The sequence below is a fragment of the Bombyx mori genome, chromosome 10 (assembly GCF_030269925.1).
Source record: "Bombyx mori chromosome 10, ASM3026992v2".
In the NCBI taxonomy this organism is placed as follows: Eukaryota; Metazoa; Arthropoda; class Insecta; order Lepidoptera; family Bombycidae; genus Bombyx; species Bombyx mori.
In genome coordinates this window covers 9,357,291-9,382,476 of record NC_085116.1, presented here as the reverse complement: position 1 = coordinate 9,382,476, position 25,186 = coordinate 9,357,291, and the positions used below count along the sequence as shown (strand labels likewise).

Here is a 25,186-nt window from a genome sequence, read left to right as displayed (position 1 = left end):
ATTTATGGCTATACGACGACACAATAGCCATGACTCAGTCTTCTAACAGCATAAGAACTTACGATGCGTACGTACGCGTGAACCCCGCAGATATCTGTACCCACATTAAATTAGGTAGCTTAGATACGAATACTCTTAAATATTATTAAAATTATAGGTTTTCTTTTATCTGTTTTATTGGTACATCATTAAGTTACGTCAGACGAATGGTCACATTAACAATAGCCTCGAATTACGTATCAATTAAGATCATAATAGCCATTATACGTGTGATATAGATGCGGTCTACCGTTGAAACGCCTCCCTGTAATATCCGGCGAGACTGTAAACAAACTGACTTTTTATAGCGGGTCTGCTGTTCGTCTCTCATGCCACTGACCGACAGTGCTCACTCTTCCAGCTAAAAGTAATTTAATAATGTTTGTAAACTAACTCATTAGGTAATCACTGTTCAAGGCGACATACAAAAAATTTCAAGTTAATTATTTAAAATCGATAAAAACAAGTATAATTGTTTAATTTATTAAGTACTAGAAATATTTCAGTGCTGTGGAAATTTTTAACCCAAATTTCAAAATGTGTAACTGGCATAATTTTTTGTGATGTTATTACTACACGCCTATAGAAAACCCTTTAACCGCTTAGCATCAGGCGGGACATTTGTTCGTTTTTTCATAAATGAGTCCGTCAGCGCAAAAGTGGCCTAACCAAAAATTCATATTCGTCCTTATGTACCTATTCCAATTTATTTAAAACACAATAAATGTTGATGCAAAATCGGCCTATCCCTAGTTTCATCTATAGATAACAGATATCTTTGTAAACATCATTTTAGCGCGTATTTTTTTGCCTACGAAGTATTGTAAATGTAAATTCGAACCTAATTATCTCTACTACTATGGTAAGCTTTTTTTTTAATTGTTTAGATGAGTGGACGAGCTCACAGCCCACCTGGTGTTAAGTGGTTACTGGAGCTCATAGACATCCACAACGTAAATGCGCCATCCACTTTTACGCTGACGGCCTCAAATGCAAATACAAAATTAAATATATAATATAATTATTTAAATTACATAATGTGTCACTAGATCTAAGTGATATAAAATTATCACAAATTATTATTATTATGTGTGAGTAATATACATAATTTACAAAAAAATATATGCTCCAAATTTGAGACGAACACCGACAACTTTGCAGAAAATGTTAAATAAATGTTTCGAACTAAGCGAGAACATAAAGGAGCCCGTGAGAGCGAAATTGAGTCGAGGCGTAAGAATAATATTATTTTGTATGGCTTGAATGTGAAATAAGGTCAAATGAAATATTATACGATTTTCTCTTGTCTCAGGCTCCCGTATTTCAAAGAAACAGCTAGGCTCGTAGTTTAACTGAGAATAATTATATATTCAATTATTGTGAGCTAAGCAAAATGTTAACTCATTCGAAAAATGCGGGCTTGTGTTGTGTACAACAGACCCACTACAATTAGGTAATTATATCAAGACTGATTAAATGTAATTGAGCACAGCAGTGCCGCTGTCATCGTACTCTAGCAATGGAGCATGTGTCACTAAATAATAATTCCTTGACACAAAATGGCGGCAGCGTGCTCTTTCCCCGTGACATTTCTCGTACACATTCAACTGTACGGAAATTTAAAACACAAAATTGAACGAACTATTAATAGTAACATTTCATCCCTGGTATAAACTGCTTAGTGTTTGCCACGCGCACCCTTCCCCTCCCACACTTGCTTCGCCCACGCCGCGCCGCCGAACAGATGCTGAGTAGTGTAAACACAAACATAAGCCCGGTTAAGATAAGATATACTTACGACTAGGCATTAATTAAACAAATTATCGCTCCATGTCTCGGATCACCCACCAAGAGTTGATTTTCAACATAAAGCTTGAGAGTGATGTTTAGCAGGTGCTATTAAAATTAAACAACGCACCTCACTAGTGTAACAAACAAACTATGTATACGGTTCAATTCTTAATATACGTTTAAATAAAATTTCGTTATAATATTCTAGTATTATTCTAGTACTCTAGTATTCATTCGTAATCTTTATTTTCATATTTATAATTAATTTATATGTAATGTGTATTCAAAACTTTCGCGGCATCGATTTATCTAATTAATCCTTATAATAATTATTATTAACATACATATTTGTTCAATTTCACAAATATAAATTAAAAAGTTACAGCTTAACCCGGTCAAATAAATATATTTTCTATAATGTTTTCGGTAGTATTAATCTGCAGTTTTTTTTAATCATAAATATTCAACAATTTGCCATAGAAATTACGTGACAGGGGGAATATTTACAATGCTTAATGAAGCACGCAGCCACAGCCACCGCTCTCGGTTACCCCGCAAACTGGAGGTATATATAACACAAATCTATACAATTATGAAGCTGTAATACCAAGATGCCTGAATATTAATCTTTTATTGTAGTAAAAACAGGCCACCTCCCGGTTCACCTGGTGTTCAATGAGAGATGAATAGATGAATTTGATAGTTTAAAATGCATTGTAATCACGGTTGTCTCACCATTCAGACTGAAACGAACAACTATCAAAAATAAGTCAGATGAAGATGTGAACTCCCGCACCTGGAATTATTATATTGAAATGACTACATGATCACCGAATTAGAGCTTTTTTTCTAAAAGTAACTGTGAATTAATTTGAGTATAAAGCACATACTACGGGACTCTGTGTTATAAATATAGCTTAAGATTATATTTAACAAATATTAACAATATATCGAATTTTGCTACGATAAAGAACAATGATTCACTTTATTTTTACGCTTATGCAGGTGAAGCCGCGGTCTCACTCACGTGAGCTGCATAAGCGTTTTAAGCAATTAATAATAATTGAAGTCTATGCATTTGAATGGAATTCGAATACGGTCTTGTCTCATAATATCCAACTATTTAAGGTTAATTGTTAATATTCTATTGCTTGCTCCGTGCAATGAATAACGTAACACAAGAGCAATTGGTCATTGTACGAACTCTTTAATAAAGATGGCGCATTCAATGGTAGTAACTCGTAAATGGTTACAATAGCTTACATCCGTGCTCGACATTGGTCCTCGCTTCCCGTTCTACTCGCGGCGCTGGCTCTGTTCGTTCACGCATGTACTTAATATGTGGCATCTATCTTTTAGTTTTACCATGATTTTTACTAAACTTGTTTGTTCCAAAGACTACGGGTATCCTATCCGTGGTCAAGACGCTTACGCCGATATATCGGAATATTAAAATCATTGTAAGAGCACGTTAAATAACAGTATTTCACATTTAATCTTTCACGATACTAGTCTGTCCGGCTATTGTTTAGATGATATACAAATTAGGACTCTTCGAGCTCCTACTACTTTTTTCCGTTCACTTTTTATTTTCTAACTAGCGACCCGCCCTCGCTTCGCTTCGGAAACATTAAAACACACATGAAACAAAAAAAAAAAAAAATTAAAAAAGTAGCCTATGTTCATCAGGGACAATGTCGGCTTCTAATGGAAAAAGAATTTTTCAAATCGGTCCAGTAGTTTCGGAGCCTATTCGAAACAAACAAACAAACAAATCTTTCCTCTTTATAATATTAGTATAGATTTCACTACCCACTAAATCTTTTTTTGATTTTGCTATTTCCTGAAAAGGCGTAATAATACAGGCTTCCGGACATAAAAGCTTTTGATAAACAAAATTGAATTGAAACATGAATATATTTTTTATGGTGTGACTGTGAAGCCTAAAAATACAAACTAACACAGCATGTGAAGACGCCATCCAGTGAAAATAACAATTCGTTTAGTTACGTAAATTTAAAATAATATTTACGATATTATTCGTTCGAATAATCCAAAATTGCTATTTGGATATTCGAATGATTTATTAAACGTTGTTTATATTTAAAATGTATGAAAGCGAGGAGAGTAAAAATTGGCTTTGAGCAGATCATCAATAATTCGCAGAACCTCTTTTGCCACACGGCGACGCTGCCGCTCACCGTATTACCAGAATCAATATATATTTGATTACGTTTGATCGAAGGTTTACTGGGGGGAAATAACAAGAAAATGTGAAAAATTGGTAAATTACAGAATATACGCAACCGAAACTTTTGTTTGGAACAAGAAATTGAGTAAATCATGAGTTAATAAATGTAGTTTATTTAGTGAACATGTTAACAAAAGTAAAGGAATATAATCGCATATATCCAGGGCCACTTTAGCGGTAGTTAATAGGCTGTGTACGTCCGTCGAATATTTAGTATGCAAATCAGAATCACGTTGGTGACTACGCGCTGTTCACCGATCATATTCATTTAACAACTTTATTGTATTTCTTGGTCAGTCAATTATGTCTGGAGATTTTTTTTGAATTCATAGGATAAGGCGACACTGCAAGAATCGCTTTTATACCAATTCTTTTGTTGTTTTTAAATCTTTTTCTACGGATTACAACTTTTCGAATGTGATGTGATGTTGCTAACATTACATATCAATCTATAACATTCTAGAAACAAGAAGTCTTTAATTTGAATGTCTTATTCATTGTCGTAAGGTTGACCTAGCCAGGATTATACCCGTCCCTAAGATGGGAAAAATATTTTGCATCACCTAAAACATTTTGATTCAATGGATCATAACTTTATAAAATAAAAAAAACTAATCCATGTGAAAAGCGTCTTTGTTCTGTAATTACACTTAAAACGGTTGGCGACAATCTTTATGGAAATACCATCATTGATCTAGTATTAAAATCTACGACTGGATATCGTTCATTATGAGTTACTCTCGTTAGACTAATGTCAAATTAATATTCTTCAATCCGCACATTGTAATTTATAAAAAAAAACCGTTATTAAGTAGGAATAATGCATTAGCATGCCTACGTTTTCAGAAGGAAAAAATACTAACCAACCAAAGATCAAACGATCTCTGATTTAAATTTACCCGTAGTGCGTAACAAGGTACGTTTATAAACTGCTTGTTACATGTTCCCCTTACCGACCTGAATACCTTTCTCGACAACACAGTCGCAGCTACCGATTTTGTAAATTATATTTAGACTGTTATGATATGCATTTCGGCATCGACACGATTCAAGTGCAAATCGTAAAATCATTGTTTTGCTTACGAGTGCATAGTCTAACTAAATAAATAAAAAAAACTAATTACTGAATGCAACGATAACCTATATGATAATATGATCCCACAAATCAATGAACCCATTTATAATTATGCAAAAGGCGTTGACGATGCATCACACGGCGCTGATTCGGTTCGCCGAGCCAGTCTCTTTGAAACTGCAACCCATTTTGTGGACCACTGATCTCGTTAATTAAGCATTTACAAACCGTATATAAATGTAAATCTGAATTACATAAAGGTTTCGAGGGATTCTGAAAATACCGACCGAGGGCAGAGGAAAGTTTTAGATGTATTGAATGTTGACGAATTATTATAATAAAATATTGCTTTTACGGAAACTCAACAATTCGCTTTCCTTAGCAAACGACTTTCTGAAAATCTTCGAAGGACTACATTTAAGAACGAGAATTGAATATACGAAAATCTTTTTTTATTTAACTAATATTGAAATACATACACCTGAATAGTTCCTATCACAGTTGATAAGGTATTCTGAAAACCACACGGGTGACGTAACGGCATGCTGAATATTTCTGGCGCAAATATATCTATTGAGACTGCAGGACAGTCGATGGGCTGATCGAGTTTTCTAAAAATACCATACGTTTTACACAGTACCTTCGACATTACGGTTACGGTATGTTTATAGAAAACTTCCAAATCTACTAAAATTTACTAATTTAATGGGATAGCTCTTCGTATTTTGTAGGTTTTCAACAATCGTAGATATAATTTGAAACAGTTTTATGGTTTCGTCTCGTTGCGAACTTTTTTCGTTGATCAGAAATCGGTTTCCATGAGACGACTAGAGATAAATGGAATTCAAATTTAACATAGTTAATAATTGTCAAAATTGTATATATTTTTTTAATGTATTTTTTTTTATCGCCGTATTGGTCAAATGCTACTTATTGTCTTTCGATCCTCTTTCACAGGCAATCTAAATGTTTATGAAAAATATTTGGTATGCGAGGTGTGATGAGTAGTAGACCTAATATGCGTTTCAGACAACCATAAAGTTAAAGTTTTATACACATTTCGATATTAAACACCTAGACAAAACAAACAAAAAAAATACACAGAAATCCCTTTAGATAATTTTTTAGAGAAATCCTAATCCGACCTCATGATTATCTTATAGAGACATTTAGTGTTGTTAGATTTCAATATGCTGACAACAGAGAAAATTCTTATAAGTGTATGTAAGCATTCCTCTATGAGCACGAGATATCTCACGCAAACGGTCACGCCACTAAGCCACTTAGAAAGTTGCGTTATCAAACATGTGAGCAAGTTTAACTTATTAACTGAATACCGAGTAAGCAGTGCCTGTAAACAAGTTTAATTTATTCAATTTTTATAGCGGTCGTGTAGAAGATAACTAGAATTTCAAATCGTGAAATGGTAATATTCAGTAAGCACTATATGATTTTTGAGATCATATTATCATAGGTTATCGTTACATTCAGTAATCGGTTTTCTTTATTTTTAGAAGGGTGATTTCCACGCACGTCCACCTGGTATTTAGTGGTTAGCGAAGACCAAAAACGTCACAACATGCACCTAACCTTGTGACATAAGGTCTGGGGTCTCAATTGTATAATCTGACGGTTGTCCTACCGCTTCAAGCCGAAACGCATCACTGCTTCGTAGAAATGAGCAGGGTGATGGTACTTTCATACCTACTTATCCGTTCACTAGACGCCCTAGCATCAATTAAATTTTCACCTCTAGCATCCACCACAATCCATGAATTCAACATTCAAATTTTCGCTTAATAATCAACATTCGACCATAATACTACTAGATTTAGATTATTTTTATATACTTATTATGTTATATTATTATCTCCTTCTTTTAATACTTTTTGAAGAAATTTTTGAACCAATTTCCAAATATTTTATTGATAACACAAAAAAGCTAGTTAAAAAGAACAAAACCGCTTGATAGTGAAAATGGTAATTAAGTGCATTTTCTTGCCTTTACATACTAATATTTTGTATTTATTTTTGTGACAATTTTTAGGTTAAGGCTTTCTTAAATGACTGACCTAAAATTTTTAGTCGAGATAGGGTCCGATAAAAATAATCAATACAAAAACACGATTCATCACTATTTTTACAAAGGACGTTGAAAAAAATATTTAGCAAAAATAAATGTAGGATGAGATGAGAATTGTTGATCGTTTTTTTTAGAAACTGGCTAAAATCCCTACACCGTTGAAAAGATGAAGTAAGATTAAACCTCTTTTATTGCCATGCGTTTATTTTTCATTGAAATAGCTTTTTTCGCAGGCGTATATTTATTCGCTTTGCTCTATCGGTATAATCTGTGATTTTGCCTCAATTCGGTTTTCTATTTTCAATTGCATGTTTAATTTAAAATCAACAAAGTTCACAATTAGAGAAACTCATGACGTTACTGCGGTTTAGTATATTCAGTATAATAACCATTTCATTTGTATTTCAAAGCAATACTGACGCATATAAGATGATTTATAAATCGTAACCTTCCGAAATTCTGGGACGGGGTTGTTTGTGTCGTTTTGAAATTAGAATCAATAAATTATATTTAAAACATTCAGCTAATTATAATGCTCTTTTGAAGTTAGAAATCAGCGTGTCAACGGCAAGCGCGAAAACGTTGGTAAAATTTTAATTTAGAGCAACGGTTGGGTTTTATGCTTGTCCGATACGGCCCGTAGTCCTGGCCGACAGGCATGACACGGCCCTGAGACGATAACATCGCCTACGGGGAATATTGATCTTATTTGAGCTTGATTAACCCAGTCGTTGGCGTGCTAATAATACACGTACTCTGGCGCTGGTCCAGGCGAGGCCTTAATGGTACTTTGATGCAATACAGTTTTCATGGCTGACGCATCTTATGTTACTTTTAATCACATCTATCGATAGAAAACGGAAACGTTACGCAGTCAAGTTTTGTAAACAAAGTAAGATTTTAAAATATACCTATGCTTTATACAAGTGTCCGAAGGTTTGAGACGCCTAAAAATCTAAAAAGTTATTTACATGCAAAACGAGTAGATACGCTCAGCACAGTAGCTTTATGATTTAAATTTCTTTTTTATAATAATTAAGAACTTTACACGAATAATAAATAATTTTTATATATTAAGTACTATACTGTACATTATATAGTATGATATCATTCCAATTTTGAAAATCGCTGACTTACTCAATCGAACAGTCTCACCACATCACATCGAACTCATTTTATTCAATGAATAAAAAAAGTATGTAAAGTTATTTGCTCGAGCTTAAAAGTCTGTTTTAGACTCTAATTAAATATATAAAGATGCCTGCGAATAAGACATCGATGTTATTAATTTTACGACTATGTACTATACAAGATCAAAGCATACCAAAGAGTCGAAGCGCCAGTTTCTGGCCTATATCAATGTCATTCTTGATGGAACCAAATTTTGTTTTTTTAGCCTCATCGTGGGTGACATGTGTGATAAAATTGAAAAAGTTAGTACTAAGCCATCGTGCATGATTATATTAACATATGTAATTGTAATGTAACGTGCAACTCCATTTATGAATGCTAATTTAACTTACACATGAAGTTATTGAATGTGTGTCCGGGTGTGTGTGTGTATGTGTAACTGTAAAAATAATCATAGGTAAACAGTATTTTGCGTGATGAAACTTGTTGCAAATGAATTAAATGAGATCATGGAAGTGTGTGGTAAACAAATTATGTTATTTATGCCGTATCCACATGCGTAAAACGTGCTAAGTAATAAAAAATTGTAAATACCAGTAGGGTATGTGTTCCTGTGTCGATGACATTGCCGTTACTCACCTGAAATCAACATATAGAATTTATGAGTGTCGATAATGCAGTTTGGTTAGTTACAATTAAAAATATTCAATAAATTCAATCTCTATATTTCTATATATAAAAATGAATTGCTGTTCGTTAGTCTCGCTAAAACTCGAGAACGTCTGGACCGATTTGGCTAATTTTGGTCTTGAATTACTTGTGAAGTCCAGAGAAGGTTTAAAATGTGAATAAATATGAAAATGCTGGGAATTAAATAAAAATAATAATTTTGTTTTCCCTTTGATGTGTCCTCAGTTGGACGGATTCCTTTTGTTTGTTTTAAGTTTATTTTATACAAAAGTTTAGGTCTTTTATTTATCGATTACGGCACTACGAAGTCTGCCGGGTCAGCTAGTTGATAATATAATAATTCATTGTCAAATAGTGCATTACGAGCTAATCAACAACGATGGTCGAATCGTGAGGCGTCGCGACGACGCCGACGCCACGCCGACCGCGAACAGACCAACTATTGGCAAATATCCAAATATCTTTAATGCTCCGGACAGGATAAGTTGCTCTATTCACCTGGATCGGTACTGCGCGTCGATTAGCATGAATATTATTATTATTTCTGCCGTGCCCCGCTTATTTCTGCCGTGAAGCAGTAATGCATTTCGGTTAGAAGGGTGGGGCAGCCGTTGTAACTATATTTGAGACCTTAGAACTTATCTCAAGGTGGGTGGCGCATTTACGTCGTGGATATACAAGGGCAATAAAAAAAAAATCTACAGGCGCATAATAACTATCGACATCTACCGAACGTGAATTACGTTTTTCATGGATGAGTTATTTCCATATATGTTCCACACCCATCCAAGTCCTCGTTATTATTTATTTTTATTGCTTGTAGTATAAGCTAGGAAACAAAGTATCGACTATTATGAATGAATTCCTTATTGCTTCCTTATTTATTACACATTGGCAGTTGAACTGGAAAGTAAATAAATCATTTACAAGCCCAAGTACAGAGCTTGTCTGGCTTAATTAAAATTTATTTAAAAAAGCAACATATCCGATTTTTTTACATTGTATGTTAAAATTAAATGGTCACGTGTATGTGAGACACAAAAACAAAAGAAATGGATTAATAAATTTGATTCACTTTTCAATTAATTGCTGACATTTTTACGCAGTACGTACCAAAATTTATTATTCAAAAACATATATAAATCTTTGGTCTTTTTTGTTTCTATATAAGTATGCATATTATAATATTAATTATATATAAATGAGATACGAATATCGATTACTCCCAATGCAGATGCACTTTTCTTGTTGCTAGGTGAGTTTTACTCAGATCTAAGATCTATTAAGTTAAATTTAGGCTCCAAATATTATGGTCTGATTATTATATTTTATTATAAAAAACTTTTTTTTTGTATTTGTTGCTTTAAATGGACTGACGATACCTCTGTCGTCTTTTGTTATGTGATTAGCCATACACATTACAGCGTGGATGCCGTCACCCATCTTGAGACTTGAGCATAAAGACTCCATTAACGACAGCCCTGCCGTTCAAACAGTAACATTTGACTTTTTAACTGACGATACGGACAAAGTATGCTGGTACCTATCCGTAATTTCAAACTCAGCTTACGCTTACCAGTTATTATTATATATCTTTACACATTATGCACATTAATATTTCGTCTCGGAAGTCGAATGCTGGATAGGTAAGTACATATAACTTTAGAATAATTGGTACATACCCTCAATTTTTCGACGTCTTACCATTAATCAGGCGATTTAGTTCTTTAACAATTTTTTATTGACTTCTAGAAAGTGGCGACACTGGTTTTGAGCATAATGGCGCAGAGCCTCGACAAGTGTACGTTATGATTTATGTGGCACGCACACAAACAATCAAATAAATATAATAAATAATGAGAATAAAGCATCAATAAATAAATAAAACATTAAATAAATCTTGCTATTATCTCGAAACATAGACGAGTCCGTTTCAACTGATTACTAATGATTTATTATTACAACGACCTCATTATCAACAACAAACAACTTAAATTGTGTACATTAACTATCAAAGAATCAATATATTTAATTATCATATAAGTGAAAAGATTCATGTCAAGCTTCTTAACTAGCCGGTATTCATACGAAAGAGGAGGATTCTTTAAAGAGTCGCGGAACACGTACCACATAAATAAAACCCATTCAAGGTCTATAGGCGTGGAAACATTGAAAACGTTTCCTTTCACCCGTGCATTTTAAAACAAGCCCGGCAGCCGGTCCTCTGTAAGAGTCCAGTCAAAGCTCCCTAACGACCACGTATATAAAACAAGTGGAGTATGGAGTCAAGTATCAAACGTACGAGCAAATAAATTATGTGACGAAATAAAAACGTAATACCATTTTCCTTTACGATGTAGTCTGATCACGTTAATTACGTTGCCTAAGGAATCGTGTCGGTAAAAAAAAAAAACCGTCAAGGAATAATCGAGCAGTCGCCTACAAGATAATATGTGACCTCGTTATCTTTACAGCACGCAACGCACATCAATCGGTGTTCAATAAAGAGATATTACGGAATAAATAACACGATTCTTGACAATTCTGTGACATCTTTATGTAGGTAATGAACGGTACAGTAACGAGAGCAGTAAAATATTTAAAGGCAGCAGGGAACGTTTCGCTTTACTACCACACCAGTTTAGTGATCTAGGCAAAATAATGTATCTTTCAATTGCTTACTTTTATTTATATTCACTAAAGAGACTTTATTGATATCGAATTTGTTTTAAAAAAAATATTACTTATTTCGTGTTATTCAAATTAAAAAATAATATACGGGGCACCGAAAACCAGTAAACATGTTTTATTAATTTACTGATGGTAAGACGTATTGTAAAGCTCGAAAAGTTCCTTCAAATAACTGTCCTACCTACTTCTGCCGTGAAGCAGTTTCGAAGAAAAATCAACAAAAAAAAATCTCATATCGTAAGCTGGGTGACAGCATCCAGGTCGTGATGTCTATGGGCTCTTATATCCACAAAAAACCAGGTGAACGAAGTATTTAAAAAAAAAATTAATTACAAATTTTGGCAGTCAATCTTTTGAACTTAATAAATCATAACTTAACTTTCAAGTTTCACATTCATTCAAGTCACAAACGTTCACAAACTTACAAACGGCAGTTCATCTACTAGCATATATCTATAATACTATTTCAGTTCTCGTATTAGATCGTACTGAAAACACTATTCACAAGAATCTAAATAGGGATGTAAAATATTTTAACAGCCCCATTATTTCCAGTTCAACGTTTCTCTTTGGCTAGTTATCACTTTCTTCTGAATGTTGCAATACCGTAATATCTCTCAGAGATCATTATTATTGAAAGTTGGTTGTGTAGCCGGTTTAACAGTCTCTAGCAGTGCAACTAGGATGTTTTGATATATTTATCGCCAACCCTATATTACACTGCAAATAATGGATTGCAGGGTACTACTCCCAGGATTGCTGGTTAGAATTTAATGATTGATATTGAATATTGATATATGATATTGAACCTATTTCGCTGTTAGTTCCCTGGTTGAAGCGAATATTTACTAAAATAAATCCCCGCCGCTCCTGATAAATAGCAACGAAAAATATGAGCATTAAATATTGTTGTAAATTGTCACGGTTAGACATGTTGACAACTTTACATTCCGTAATCTTTATTATATTACATAATTTATAATAAAAACAGAAACTAAGAGAACGCTTTTCTGATACATTTATTTATTATTTTAAATGTTGACTTACATAAGGATATACGATTCATACGAGTAGAGGAGAACATGTATGTGAATAAGAAATAATAGTTTACAGTTCCTGAGAAAGCTTACAAATATAATAGGCGAATTCTCAACATAATGATAAATCAAACTCACATCAATCTGATGATCATTGAGGCAGAATAAACTTAGTCTGTTTTACTATTACTTCTTTTCCATAACAAATACCAGACTCATTTTTAGCAAGAATTTTAATAGGGGATGATGACAATTTAGACAGCCCTATTGTTTCGTGCTCCTCTTTGACGAATTATCACTTTCTACATATAATGTATCTGGAAGCGACATTCGCCTTTCGACTTCGAACGTTGAAGCAAGTAACGTGTGTTTACATTTTGCAAGAATATCTTCAACTGTTATAATAATATTCGGCTGCTTGTTTTCGAGAATCTTGTGTAAATTGGCCATAACTCTGTCACATACTTTTACAATTAATTGACATCAGGAAATATAAATCATAATAATACGTTATGACACTAAAGTTAGTGATATCTGTGATACGATGATATCTGTACTGTATGTCTTTATTTTTGGACTCTGGCCAATCAGTCTAAGAAGAATTTTGACAATTTCTACACGCATACGTGGTGAACTTGTAGAAACAACATACCAAACAGTTTCATTACCAGTAATAGATTTATGTAAACACAATCATCACAAAACTCCACAATGTTTAGTGCGGTTCGTCTAGTCAGTACCTATATAACATACAAAACGAAGCGCACATAGTCTAATGGGTAAAGAGATTGCTATCCATGGTATCTTGGCAGGTACTTATTTTACAATTTGTCTTTACAATTTGCGTCAAATTAATAGCTTCAGTATTCATTCAGTAGCAACTCTATAATTTGGTTTTAAGTAATAACTTTAACGGCTCACGGTAACGGATTGTGGTGTTAACTGCATTGAGAATACTTTGAATATTACAGAAAAAAAAATATGGAGAAAGATGAACAGAAGATCTTCTACCAAACAGACGTAATCGCTCGGCAGACCGACGGTCCATACAATAGATCAGTAGCGTGATTCAAGTTTTTAGCAGTTTACTTCTACGATAGCTACTGCTACATTTTTGAGGTCGATATATGCATAATTTTTAACAAAAATAAAAACATTTTCACGATGTTTTGTAATAAAATGTTCTTTGAAATTTTCCAAAATCCGTTATTAATGTACGTAATTTTACTTAGATGTAATACAGATATTAGAGCCTAATTCTATTTTCGAATTACTAATTACAAACAACTTGCATTTTTTTATGTCTCCCTACTTCTAACGGATATAAATTCTGCCTTTGTCAACGCGAACGGTGATTGGTGTCCGTCAACAAAAGTTCGCAAGACAAATGAACGCCAGCTTTTCTTTCCACTTCGTTCCCTATCTCAAGCCCGACACACAAAGAACTAGACGAAGTGTTCCAAATTCAAAACTGGCAACGTAAAACGATAAGATGAGATAATATTACCTATATAAAAGAACAAAATTTTCGTCTAAAAACAATCCCAAACTGTTTGTACTTTAAGTAGCAAAGCGTAATTCTTTCTTTATAAAGTGTAAAATAAACAGTCTTCATCAAAAGAAGCGTCTGGTAACAAATTTCATCCCGCTTCAAAGTGAATGATTGCTTACAGGCGCAGATGTTTCGAGTGTTTCACTTTTACAGTAAATGTGCGGGTGCGAACGGGCAAGCGCTAAATAAGACGAGACTCCGAAGCAATACATAATGTACGCATAAGGGTAAGTGGCAGGAGGGAAATGAAACCGCGGCTTTTAAAATAAATATAACGCTCGGTTCGTAAATGCGGTTCAAATTACCGACTCACTCTCCGTTTAATGATATAGTAATGTTTTAATTCATTGCAAATAGCTCGTTGGAAATTTAATCGTAGCGGTGTGTTCTACTTTTTTTTATTTAAGAAATAAAATCAGTATCTTTGTCAATATTTTACAAAGAAATAACAATATGATTAAGAAAATATTTGTCACAAAAATTAAAGCTTTGTGGTACAACAAATACTGCTAATGTATTGATAAATGATTCTATGCTGTACGAAATGCGCATGGAATTTATGAGTAGAGATTGTTTTTCCTTACCTATTCGCTGGTAGCCCAAGAGGTTATTTCCCCTCCCACCTGTCCTGGTGAAACTGGAAAGGCCTTCGGGCCACCAGTAATGTTTCAATCATGAAAAAAAAACAAGGTTATTTCCAGCTACGTCCGGAAAGGTGGGTGAGCTCACGGGGTTCAACCTGAGAGAATTTGCCAACACTTACCAGCCTTTAGAGGCTATTTTAGTTAGTTTCGCCTTGACGTGTAGGTGAGCTCACAGGGCTTAAAACGGGAGTGTTGGTATGATTGGCCCTAGCAAGTGTTTCGCAGAATCTACCACCGGATCGGAATCGCAACCCACTGAGAAGATCCGGCGAGAAACTCAGTGGGCTGTGTTTATGTGTTGGTTCGCTCGTCGACCTCTTGAAGACGGTGACCGGTGCTTTAGAGGCCTAAAAGCACGGAGAGTGAATCCGGATGATCCGACAAGACGTGTTTCGGGCGACGGCGGCTTTGCATTTCCGGTCGCGGTCGGATAAGTGAGATTATTTGCTTTGGTTTCTAGTTTAGCAATTATTACTATTCTAATTTTAACAATAATAATTTAAGGAAACTAGTTCGGTTTATACTGTGTACCAGATAGGTAAGCGTTCAAAAATAAAATCATTTGTCAACATAAACTATATATGTATTTGTATTCATGAATATAAGTTTGTTAATTAATATGTGAATTATAGTAATATTAATTTATGAATAAAAATTTAATAACATGATTTAATTTAGTGTAGCAAAACTCAGGTGTAGGACACAATTATTTGTTGCCAAAATCGATTAACACAAATCTGAATTGTTCTCGTTTTCGTCAAATTCAATGCTCTCCATTTAATTGAGCCGAAACCACATTTACTATATAATATTTTATTCACTATTGATTCTGAATCGGTTTGTATTTGTTTACTGAAAGATATTTATAAAAAAAAAATCTTATTACATTATATTAGCGAGCAGCAGGCAGCGGCTTGGCTCTGCTCCTGGCATTGCTGAAGTCCATGGGCGACGGTAACCACTTACCATCAGGTGTACCGTACGCTCGTCTGCCTACAAAGGCAATAACAAAATATAAATATTAGCATTTAATTTTGTCAGAATCGACGCTATTGGAGTACGAGTATAACGTATTATTTTATAACTCCATATCATTGGAACGTTTTTTTATCTTCTGAATATACGATTAGCATGAGTAAAAGCTTCATCCAAAGAATAAAAATTAGAATATTTCCGTACTATTATCATATTACAGTTTCAAAATATTAATTTCACCCATCGCATTTGCTAGGTTTAAAAAATTTAAATTAATTAATTAATATAAAATTCGATTTGTCATAATATATATTCTGTACTTTCTTCGGGGTCTGCTAGTGTTCTCTTATGTATATTTAAGATCGCATCGCAATTCTCGGTACCAGCCCCAAAGGAGAAAGAATTTCGATGAAGGTATTTAGCTCTTTGAAAAGGCCTTCTCGATGTAATTAAACTAAAACCTAACTGACAAATCACATGAAAAACTATTTTGCGGACCGTTTGGCGATTTAGCTTTTTCTGTCGGTGTACACTTAGATTAGGAAGATAGCTAGAGAAGCTTGATTCAGGGCTTATAATCGGATCTTCCCTCACCAGGTTACTTTTAGTCAAGCGGATAAAAAGAACTCTAGAGAGGCCTACCATTCGTAACGACATTCTAGCGATTTATTTCCCATATAGAAAAACTAGCGGCATTTAAAATTAACATTATTATTTCTCACCCCCACAAAGATTCTCATCATTAACGCCCCTGCAACTGGTGTAGGGAGTCCAACACTCATATAAATATTAACCTATCCATTAAGTACATGTATTTTCTACATGGATACCATGTTTCAAGTCAATCAGATACATGGTTCAGTAGTTATAACGGAACATCCGTAAAAACCACTATAGATTTATATCTAGTATAGATAGATTAAATCTATCCTCCTAATTTTATACGGTGTTCGTGTAATTTAACATTACCATTAAGTATATATTTTTTTTAATTTAATTGAACGTACTAATAGCATAAGTTTATAAAACACGTAATAATTGACCGGTAATCGGATAAAACATTCTCAGTTTGAACTTCCTTTATTGAGTTTAGGTTGGCTTTAATGGCAAAGTCCATCTAGTAGGCACTCATAGAAAGTTACAAATTAATTTAAATGTTCCAAGAACAACGTTATTTGGAACTTTAAGAGACTAAAAAGTTAGCTTTACTTCAAAATTCAGAGAAAACATTATTTTAGGCGGTCTGTTTAATAATTTAGATGAAGGAACACAAACAAAAATTTGTAGGTACTAATATCTTTTTTATTTCTATGAAAAGCACACTGAATAAAAAGTTAGCTTTTATTCAAATGTTTTTGCGTGATAACTTTAAGATGGCTAGACTAAATTGAAATATTGTTGTCAGTGACTTATTGGTACAACATTGTGATAGTAAGGTATTTAAATAATGTTTAGTTAAAAAAAATACGGTTAATACAAAAAACCGTACGGCGCGCCTTCTTTGCGAGTCTTGATTTTTTTTTATTTTTATTTATTGCTTCGATGGGTGGACGAGCTCACAGCCCACCTGGAGTTAAGTGGTTACTGGAGCCCATAGACATCTACAACGTAAATGCGCTACCCACCTTGAGATATAAGTTGTAAGGTTTCAGTATAGTTACAACGGCTGCCCCACCCTTCAAGCCGAAACGCGTTACTGCTTCACGGCAGAAATTGGCGGGGTGGTGGTACCTACCCGCGCGGACTCACATGAGGTCCTACCACCAGTAGATGGACACAAAAAATCGCTTCTCTACGTAGGTCCTGAACAAATAATTTTATGTACATATATGTATAATTATATTTATTTTCTCTATTTAAAGTGTGCGTAGCCAAACAAATAATACACCCAATACAACAAATGTATTCGTATCGAGTGATGCACGCCGGGATTCACATCCAGAAGTCAAGGACAAATTTTTTAGATACGTACCTACATAGCACGTGGTCACCAATGACTTTTGCAATGACGGAATAACTTCGTATAATAAAAATGAAAACCAGAAATAAGTTTGCGTAATTACCGATACTATTCAGCCCACACGGATAGGTAGGTAGCACTAACCTATGTACCTATTTCTGCTCCAAGTGCATCCGGTTGATGTGTGAGAGCCGTTATATGGTGCAATTGAGACTTCGACCTCATGACTCTATAGGTACCAATTTAATAGCAAATGTACCGTGAGCTCGTTCAAGAATTGCCTTTGTAGGTAGAAAACATACCGTTCACCCGATGGAATGTGGTCAAAGTCTATGGGATGACACCGGCAATGCTGGCTAGGGGCACGGCTGCACTGTCCCATTGACCACAATAAAAACGTTTCAGAAACACATTGAACTCTTTTAAGAGAAGTAAACCATATGATTTGAATGTTAATATATATTCATAATAGTATTAACATTTTTATAGCATATTACGGAATAATATGTACATACGTCACAATAACATGAGTCACGTTTATTTTGTATAATATCTTCTTAATGGTGCGGATGAACACTAGGAAACTTTAGAATTGGTCAAAAATTAAATATCGAAATACATTAAAAGATGTATTCACTAATAAAGCATCTTTGCTAAATTGGGCAATCGACTTTAACTGACCCAAAAGCCGTCTTTAACGTGAAATATATGGAAGGCGTTATAAATAGCGACTTAAAGCACTGTTCAATCATTCAGCAATTTTTAAGGCGCACAAAATTACCGGGCTGTCGACGGAGGGTTCGTCCGCGCAGGTAGGTAGTTTGGGCTCGCAGGTAGCTGATACGATGTGAAGTTTAATACACCCGTTAACTTGAATCGTGAACAAAGGGACGGTATGCGAATAATTTGTCCTTATTACCATCTCTTTTGGCCTTTTGAATTCACCTTGAACCATGGTTCCAGGTCCCCCTTTTCAACCGGGATTCGAAGAGGATGTTGTTTTTAAACGAAACGGATGGCAAACTGATATAATATTTCTAGATTGAAACTTGAGTAGTGTGTCGTATATTATTAAGAGCCGAGGATATTAATTGATGGTCTGTCTGACTGTAATGAGACCTCAGCATTTTACTACTTCTGAAGAAGAATGATGATGATGGATGTGATGGATCTGAAGATGGATGTGAACATCCATCTGTAGTTAATATTAGTAATTTTAGTAGTAATCTGGTAGCCAACTCGCTTCCTCTACTTGCTACCCAAATTGCTTTGCGAGAACTAGTAGAAGGTGCTATTTATTACAAGTTCCCATAGACTGGTAATATAACAAACACCATCCAGCTTTTTTCTAACACTAACACACATATTAATTAATATTCTAACATTGGGATAGAATAAATGATTAAAAAACGTTCGAAAAAAAAACATTAAAATAAACCTATACTGCGATGACTGTACTTTAAAGTTCAATTTTAAAACAAACCAAAACCATCCACTCATAAGTAGTAAGAAACAATCCAAAACATAAAAATTCTGACATTATGTAAGAAGATGATATTATTTTAATATAAATAATATTTAATGATAGGAATAAATCGTTAAATGATAATTTGTGATCGGAATTTTTTAAGTATAATTGTTACTCTTTTTAGGAAACTGATTACAGCTTGAATGTTTTCATCTGACATGTAAAAAAAAGAAGTTCTCAATTTAGAGCATTTGACTATTTTAATTTGGTATGAAATGTAGATTTCCTATTACATTATTATAGAGCAGTAATACAAATCAAAAAAATGAATGCTCATTACCAAGAACACCAGGTTTATTAAATTTACATTTAACATGACTTCTTACTACTGTAGCCTGAAGTAAATGAACTGTGATCAACTCTGATATGAACTCTCAACTCAGCATAGGTATGATATAAAATACATTTTTTGGAAAGATTCACATTCCAAAACATTTCCTGGGATCTCATCAACAATCCAAAATTTCAAGTAATGATATAATTGCATAAATAAAATATAGCAAATAAAAAACAAAAAAGGGCAATAACACTAAGTACATGTCACAAATTTTTTGTTGTTATACTATTAACTATGACAATTGTCAATCTTAAACTAAAGTATGTAATATCTGTACATAAGGTTTTTACGCACAACTGTGTATGTGTATAAAACTCGGTATCCTCAGTTCTAAGGTATAAATTCAACACAACTATGTAAAATTGTATATTCAATAGGACCAAAACAATAATAACATAAACTTTATTTCATATTTCCTGATTAAATTAATTCATCCATCCATTAAATTAATTCATACTAGGTTTAGCCAATGGATATTTATTTTATTGTTTTCTGTTTCATTGCAAACTTGAGACTATTCCAAAATTAGTAACTAGAAATTGTAACGCCATTAATGATTCTGATATTAATATAAAAAAAAATAATATGACAAACAATACCACCTTTTTGACATAAGATACTGAATAGTAAGTAAGTAAATAATTAATTAATACCTTTCTGACCATTTTATTGTAAGTTTTATCAAAAATCAATACTTACCTAGTATATTTGTTTTCATTAATTTCTTTTTAATCTCATTTTAGTGAACATCCAGTTTTTTTATCCTAACACAAGTAAACAGCATCCTTTCAGATATAAATAAACTCTATTTCTGTCTCGTTTATGCACGTCATTTGTCCGATCGCAAGAGAAGGACAGACTATTATTACGAATCAATCAATCTACGGCTGAATTGACAATGGACAAGATATTTGTGTGGTTGCATTTTATTATTAGACATTTAATTGATGAGATTACTTATTTCAAACTATTATTGAATAAATAGATAACTACATATTCATTTAGTAGAATGAATGTCAATTATTACATCCAGTCAATGAACTTTGTCTTTGTATCTATGTGGTAAAACAAACAAATAGGTAGGTACATATTATAGAGGTGTGTGATTGTTTTTGACCAAAACAACCTGTATTCAAATCGAAAAAGACAAAAACCAACGCCATGCGCCATAACATAATATTCTGGTTTATGTGTCACCAGGGTTATCTTTATCAGGTTCCTAACCCGAAAACATAGACGTAGAAAAAGCATCAATCAACCTACATGCTATTTTGTTCGAAATGAGAAATCCTTATACTCACAGGATAATACATCCCCTGCGGCGGCAAAAAAAAGGCCCCCGATCCCCACAGCTTGCCGTTTGTATTTACTTTGTTAGCCACAAAAATACACTCCACGTACGCCCCCTTGCTTAGGCGTAGTCTTTCACAACACAAACTAAAAATTCGAGGTTATCATGAGTATTTATATAGTAATAACGATTTTAAACAGTACTAAAAATAATCAAGATTGTTTAGTTTTTAGGTTATGTATATTTGAGCGCGGAGGAACGCGCTCTCTCACTGAAAACGATTGACTCGATGTGCAACAACGGACGAACAAGCGATCGCGCGTGGCCTGGCCACTTCGACGGGAGCCTCCGCCTCACCCCGTCCCCGTCCAGAATACCAATCCCTATGTGTATGAGAGAGATGAACGATGTCGCTATTTTTATTCGGGTTGTAAAAAGCAATGCCTACATCATGCCGTCTCTTTTTTAAGTCTTCACCTCAAGAAGTCTTTTTGAAATGAATATGAACAGGAGAATATAATTCGAACAGTAGGAATAATAAACATTAATGCTAAGTACAGTTTTCTGAAAAATAATTTCCTGTGAATCAAGTTGAATCAACAAAAAGACACTGGATGAAGCAAAAAAATCAAGTTAATTTCACGGTTTTAGCTCGGGATCATTCCTGTTAATTGGCAATCATTGTTTACGTATCCCAATAGTAAAAATAAAACCGTGTCATCTGATTTTATTTAGCAAGCAAGATTAATATTATTTAGTATAACATTATTTTTATCTATGAGTGTGAAGAAAGACAAAACACAGGCTAAGTGCTAATTGGACCAATATTGGAGGGCTTAGGGTTTCAAATCACGATAATTAATGCAGAAGTTTGTTATTTATGGCAAATTTCATAACATTTTTTTATTTTATAAATATAACATTTTCAGGAATTCCCGCTTGACAATTGATTCCCATAATAGCTAATACTTTTTAATTAATTTGAATCTCCAAATCATTATTATTTCACGATTTACTTCTTTGTTTCTTGTTTATAATGCTGTGTTTTCTATGTGCAATTTTTTTTTCATACGGTGTAGGTTTGTTAGGCTTACTGATTAAAATAGAAATATGAGCATGGTTTTTCTTGATTAATGTGTATCTAAAATAAAGTATGCAAAAGCTATTTTCCTTCAAGTTTCGAATATCTCTTAAAGTTTTTCAAGTATGTTTGGCTGAAATTCGAGAATTTTCGAGACTTGCCCGCCCTTTAAGTAAAGGCATGGTAAAGGGTACCTTTTTTGGGTCAAGAAGAAATCGCCGTATTTCCGCTTACGCATTGGAGGCAGTAAGCGAGACAAAACTCAACCGACCCAGACGGAGTCAGGAGGAACCGTTCCGCACGCAGTGCATTTCTCACCACCACCCTATCCGGCAGCATAAATCATCCGCCACCTGATTATTATTTTAAAAGACACGTCTAGAGAAGCTACACGTAATCTTGGGTCTCCCTTTTCTCAAAGTAGCGTATAGAAGAAAACCTAAAATACTTAGCAGGCTATAAATCGGATAAGATCCTTATCACGAGTTATCATCATCATCACGCCCGCAAGCAAAGTTTTTTTCAACATGATCACGAAAACAGAGATGGACAACCCTCAAGCAAGAACTAAGAAACTTTGATAATAATACTCTGCTCCATAAATCAAAATAATGAAACCGAAAATAAAATAGGTATAATTTTGTCAAATTAAAACCTAATTCCATTAATATTAAAATTAAACTATGAAAACTCGGAAAGGCATTACCGGGAATATAATGCGTTTTATGGTTAAGGCAGTGCCATTATTGATGAAGTCCTGAACTAAAGTTTTGTTAAAATAACATTATAATTTAATTATAGTCCCAAGCGAAAGAATTAGCGAAACAGTAAGTAGGCATCTTAAATGTTAATCCAGAAAATTATGTATCTAAATGCTATTTTTCGTCGAAATCGGTTCAATGGTGTACGTATGATTATGAAACAAACATTCTCAACAAAAACAAAACATCTTCATATAATTTCAAAGCCATAATATTAGTAGGATATCATAACAGGTCCTTGATTTTTATTTTTCTATTCTCTCTCGGTCGGTTGGTACTTTTCACCAATACGAATTGGGGTAAATATATATTTCATCTTCGTCTTAAAGCCGAACGCATTCGGACGAATTCATCCTGTCGGGGCCCCTATTCTTGATAGAGTTTTCATCTGTGTTCATCTCAACCTCAAATTCTCTGCCCTATTTACGTTGATTATCTTTTGTTATTTTTTATTTCGGTTATGTTATATGAGAATATGTATAATATGAGTAAGTATAAGTAGCAGTCTTTTTTTAAGGACAAGTTCAGATTGAATTATATTTTTTTATAGACTTATTCATATTGGTATTACCGATCTACATCCTGTCCATTCGTAAAAACAAAAGGAGAACACAAAATTAAAGAATTAAGAAGAGAGGATTCATAAAAAATTGACACACAGCTATAATTTCATGTAAGTATTTGTCACCGGTCCGTGGAAATTACAATTATGTATTTACTATGACAGTACATTCGTTTCCAAAAAGAAGTAGAAATACATATTGTATGAATGAATAAAATATTAATAATAATACAGGATCACAGAATACATGTATGCACAGATAAATGTATTATACCTCCTTGTACAGAGCGCCACCATACTTCGCATCCACAAAATCACATTAATCCATATATTATATGTATTTCTGTGATCGCATTGCATCATAATACACCGTAGCATCGTATTGTAACGATGTGAAACGATTGTAACTGCATTTCAAGATTGAAAAGCAAGTTTCTTATTTCTCTACAGATAAACGAACAGTCCAAAAGTTCTACTTTTAATGCAACATTGATTAAATTTCAATCACATTTCCCATATTTTTATATATATATAATTTTATATATTATCTCAAGGTATTTTTGCATGAGTATATAATTAATTATAGTATAAAGAATAATATACTATATAACGCCATAAGCCGAAACCTATCTTCGGGCGTACTTAACTACGAAACTTAGCCGGAAAACATTATCAATTGCAATATTTTTGAATTAAAATGAAAGGTATTTGAACATTGATACTACCTGTGCGCTAAATGTAGAATCTATCAAAATTGACCACCGACATAATGAGCTCCCAGCAGCAGCGTGTTCGCGTTTGATAAATACCTACTTATCAATGGCTTTGGTTTCAAGTGTGTTTATTCCAGAGCACCTTACATGTAAGTTAATGCAAATTCAGGTGGTCGAGCATAAGCTAAGTAATATACTAGCCCCACTAGTAGACACTAGTTCTACTAGTAGTATATTAGTGTTAAAGGTATCAGAATGTAGCATTGTTCCCAGTCCCCAAACGTTTTTGTACGCTTTACATTGCAGATTCTCGAAACTTTCATTGTATTGCTAAACGTCATTTGATTTTTTTTTATACTAAGCAGTAGGAGGTTATAGTATCTATATGTTTTCAGTTTGAATTCCAAGACTGGTGGCTTTAAGGTAGGGGAGACCGGGGCAAGATGAAGTTCGGGGCAGGACGGGAAATAAGCTTTTGTCCATGAATGGTAATCGTGTTCGGACCGGTAACGGCGCCATTTGCACGAAATTCAGACTGCGCAAGTGCGTCCGAGCAAAGCGAACGTATTGGATCTCGTTTTTGCGTTGTATAGGAAAAAAACTGATTTTGCAAGTGTTTTTATCCGGTTTTTGGTTAAGAAACTGATGTGCAGACATCTAAGTACTTGAATTAATATAATGTTTTAATCCTCAGCGTGTTGTAGTACTATAACACTTTAAATTCAGATTAGATTTTTGCGCCGGTAAGATTTAAGATTAGAATTGCTTCAACTTATTTGAATACATGTGGGTCGGGGCACAATGATCGGGGCATAACGGAATACTATCCCGTTTTGCCCCTTCCTTGTGGTTTAAATTATTTCTTCTGTGTACCCACTTACCTATCGATAGTATTGCAACCTGGTTAAGCAAGCGTCCATAGGCTACGGTAACCGCTTTCCATCAGGCGAACTGTAAGCTTCTTTGCTGACTTAGTGGTATAAAAAAAAGTATA

General features: G+C 33.9%; 1 protein-coding gene and 1 long non-coding RNA gene across 9 annotated transcripts in view; both read right to left on the bottom strand.

Moving 5' to 3' along the window:
• Positions 1 to 21,487, bottom strand: part of LOC101735780 (RNA binding protein fox-1 homolog 1-like) — a 47,201-nt gene extending 25,714 nt beyond the window's left edge. For 2 of the 8 annotated variants that reach the window (XM_062670655.1, XM_062670657.1), the window contains exons 1-2: positions 21,086 to 21,407; positions 8,965 to 9,009 (exon numbers count right to left, since the gene is read on the bottom strand). In XM_062670655.1, the coding sequence (XP_062526639.1) occupies positions 8,965 to 9,009; positions 21,086 to 21,097 (57 nt within the window). In that variant the 5' untranslated portion in view covers positions 21,098 to 21,407. Of the gene's footprint in view, positions 1 to 8,964; positions 9,010 to 21,085 lie in introns of all 8 variants that reach the window. The other 6 variants (XM_062670653.1, XM_062670654.1, XM_062670660.1 and 3 more) reach the window with 5 other exon arrangements.
• LOC134199533 (uncharacterized) lies at positions 19,629 to 21,061 on the bottom strand. Its single transcript, XR_009974069.1, has 2 exons — positions 20,484 to 21,061; positions 19,629 to 20,316 (listed from the first exon to the last, which is right to left on the bottom strand). It is a non-coding gene; the product is annotated as an uncharacterized LOC134199533 (long non-coding RNA).
• Positions 21,488 to 25,186: the final 3,699 nt, after the last annotated feature.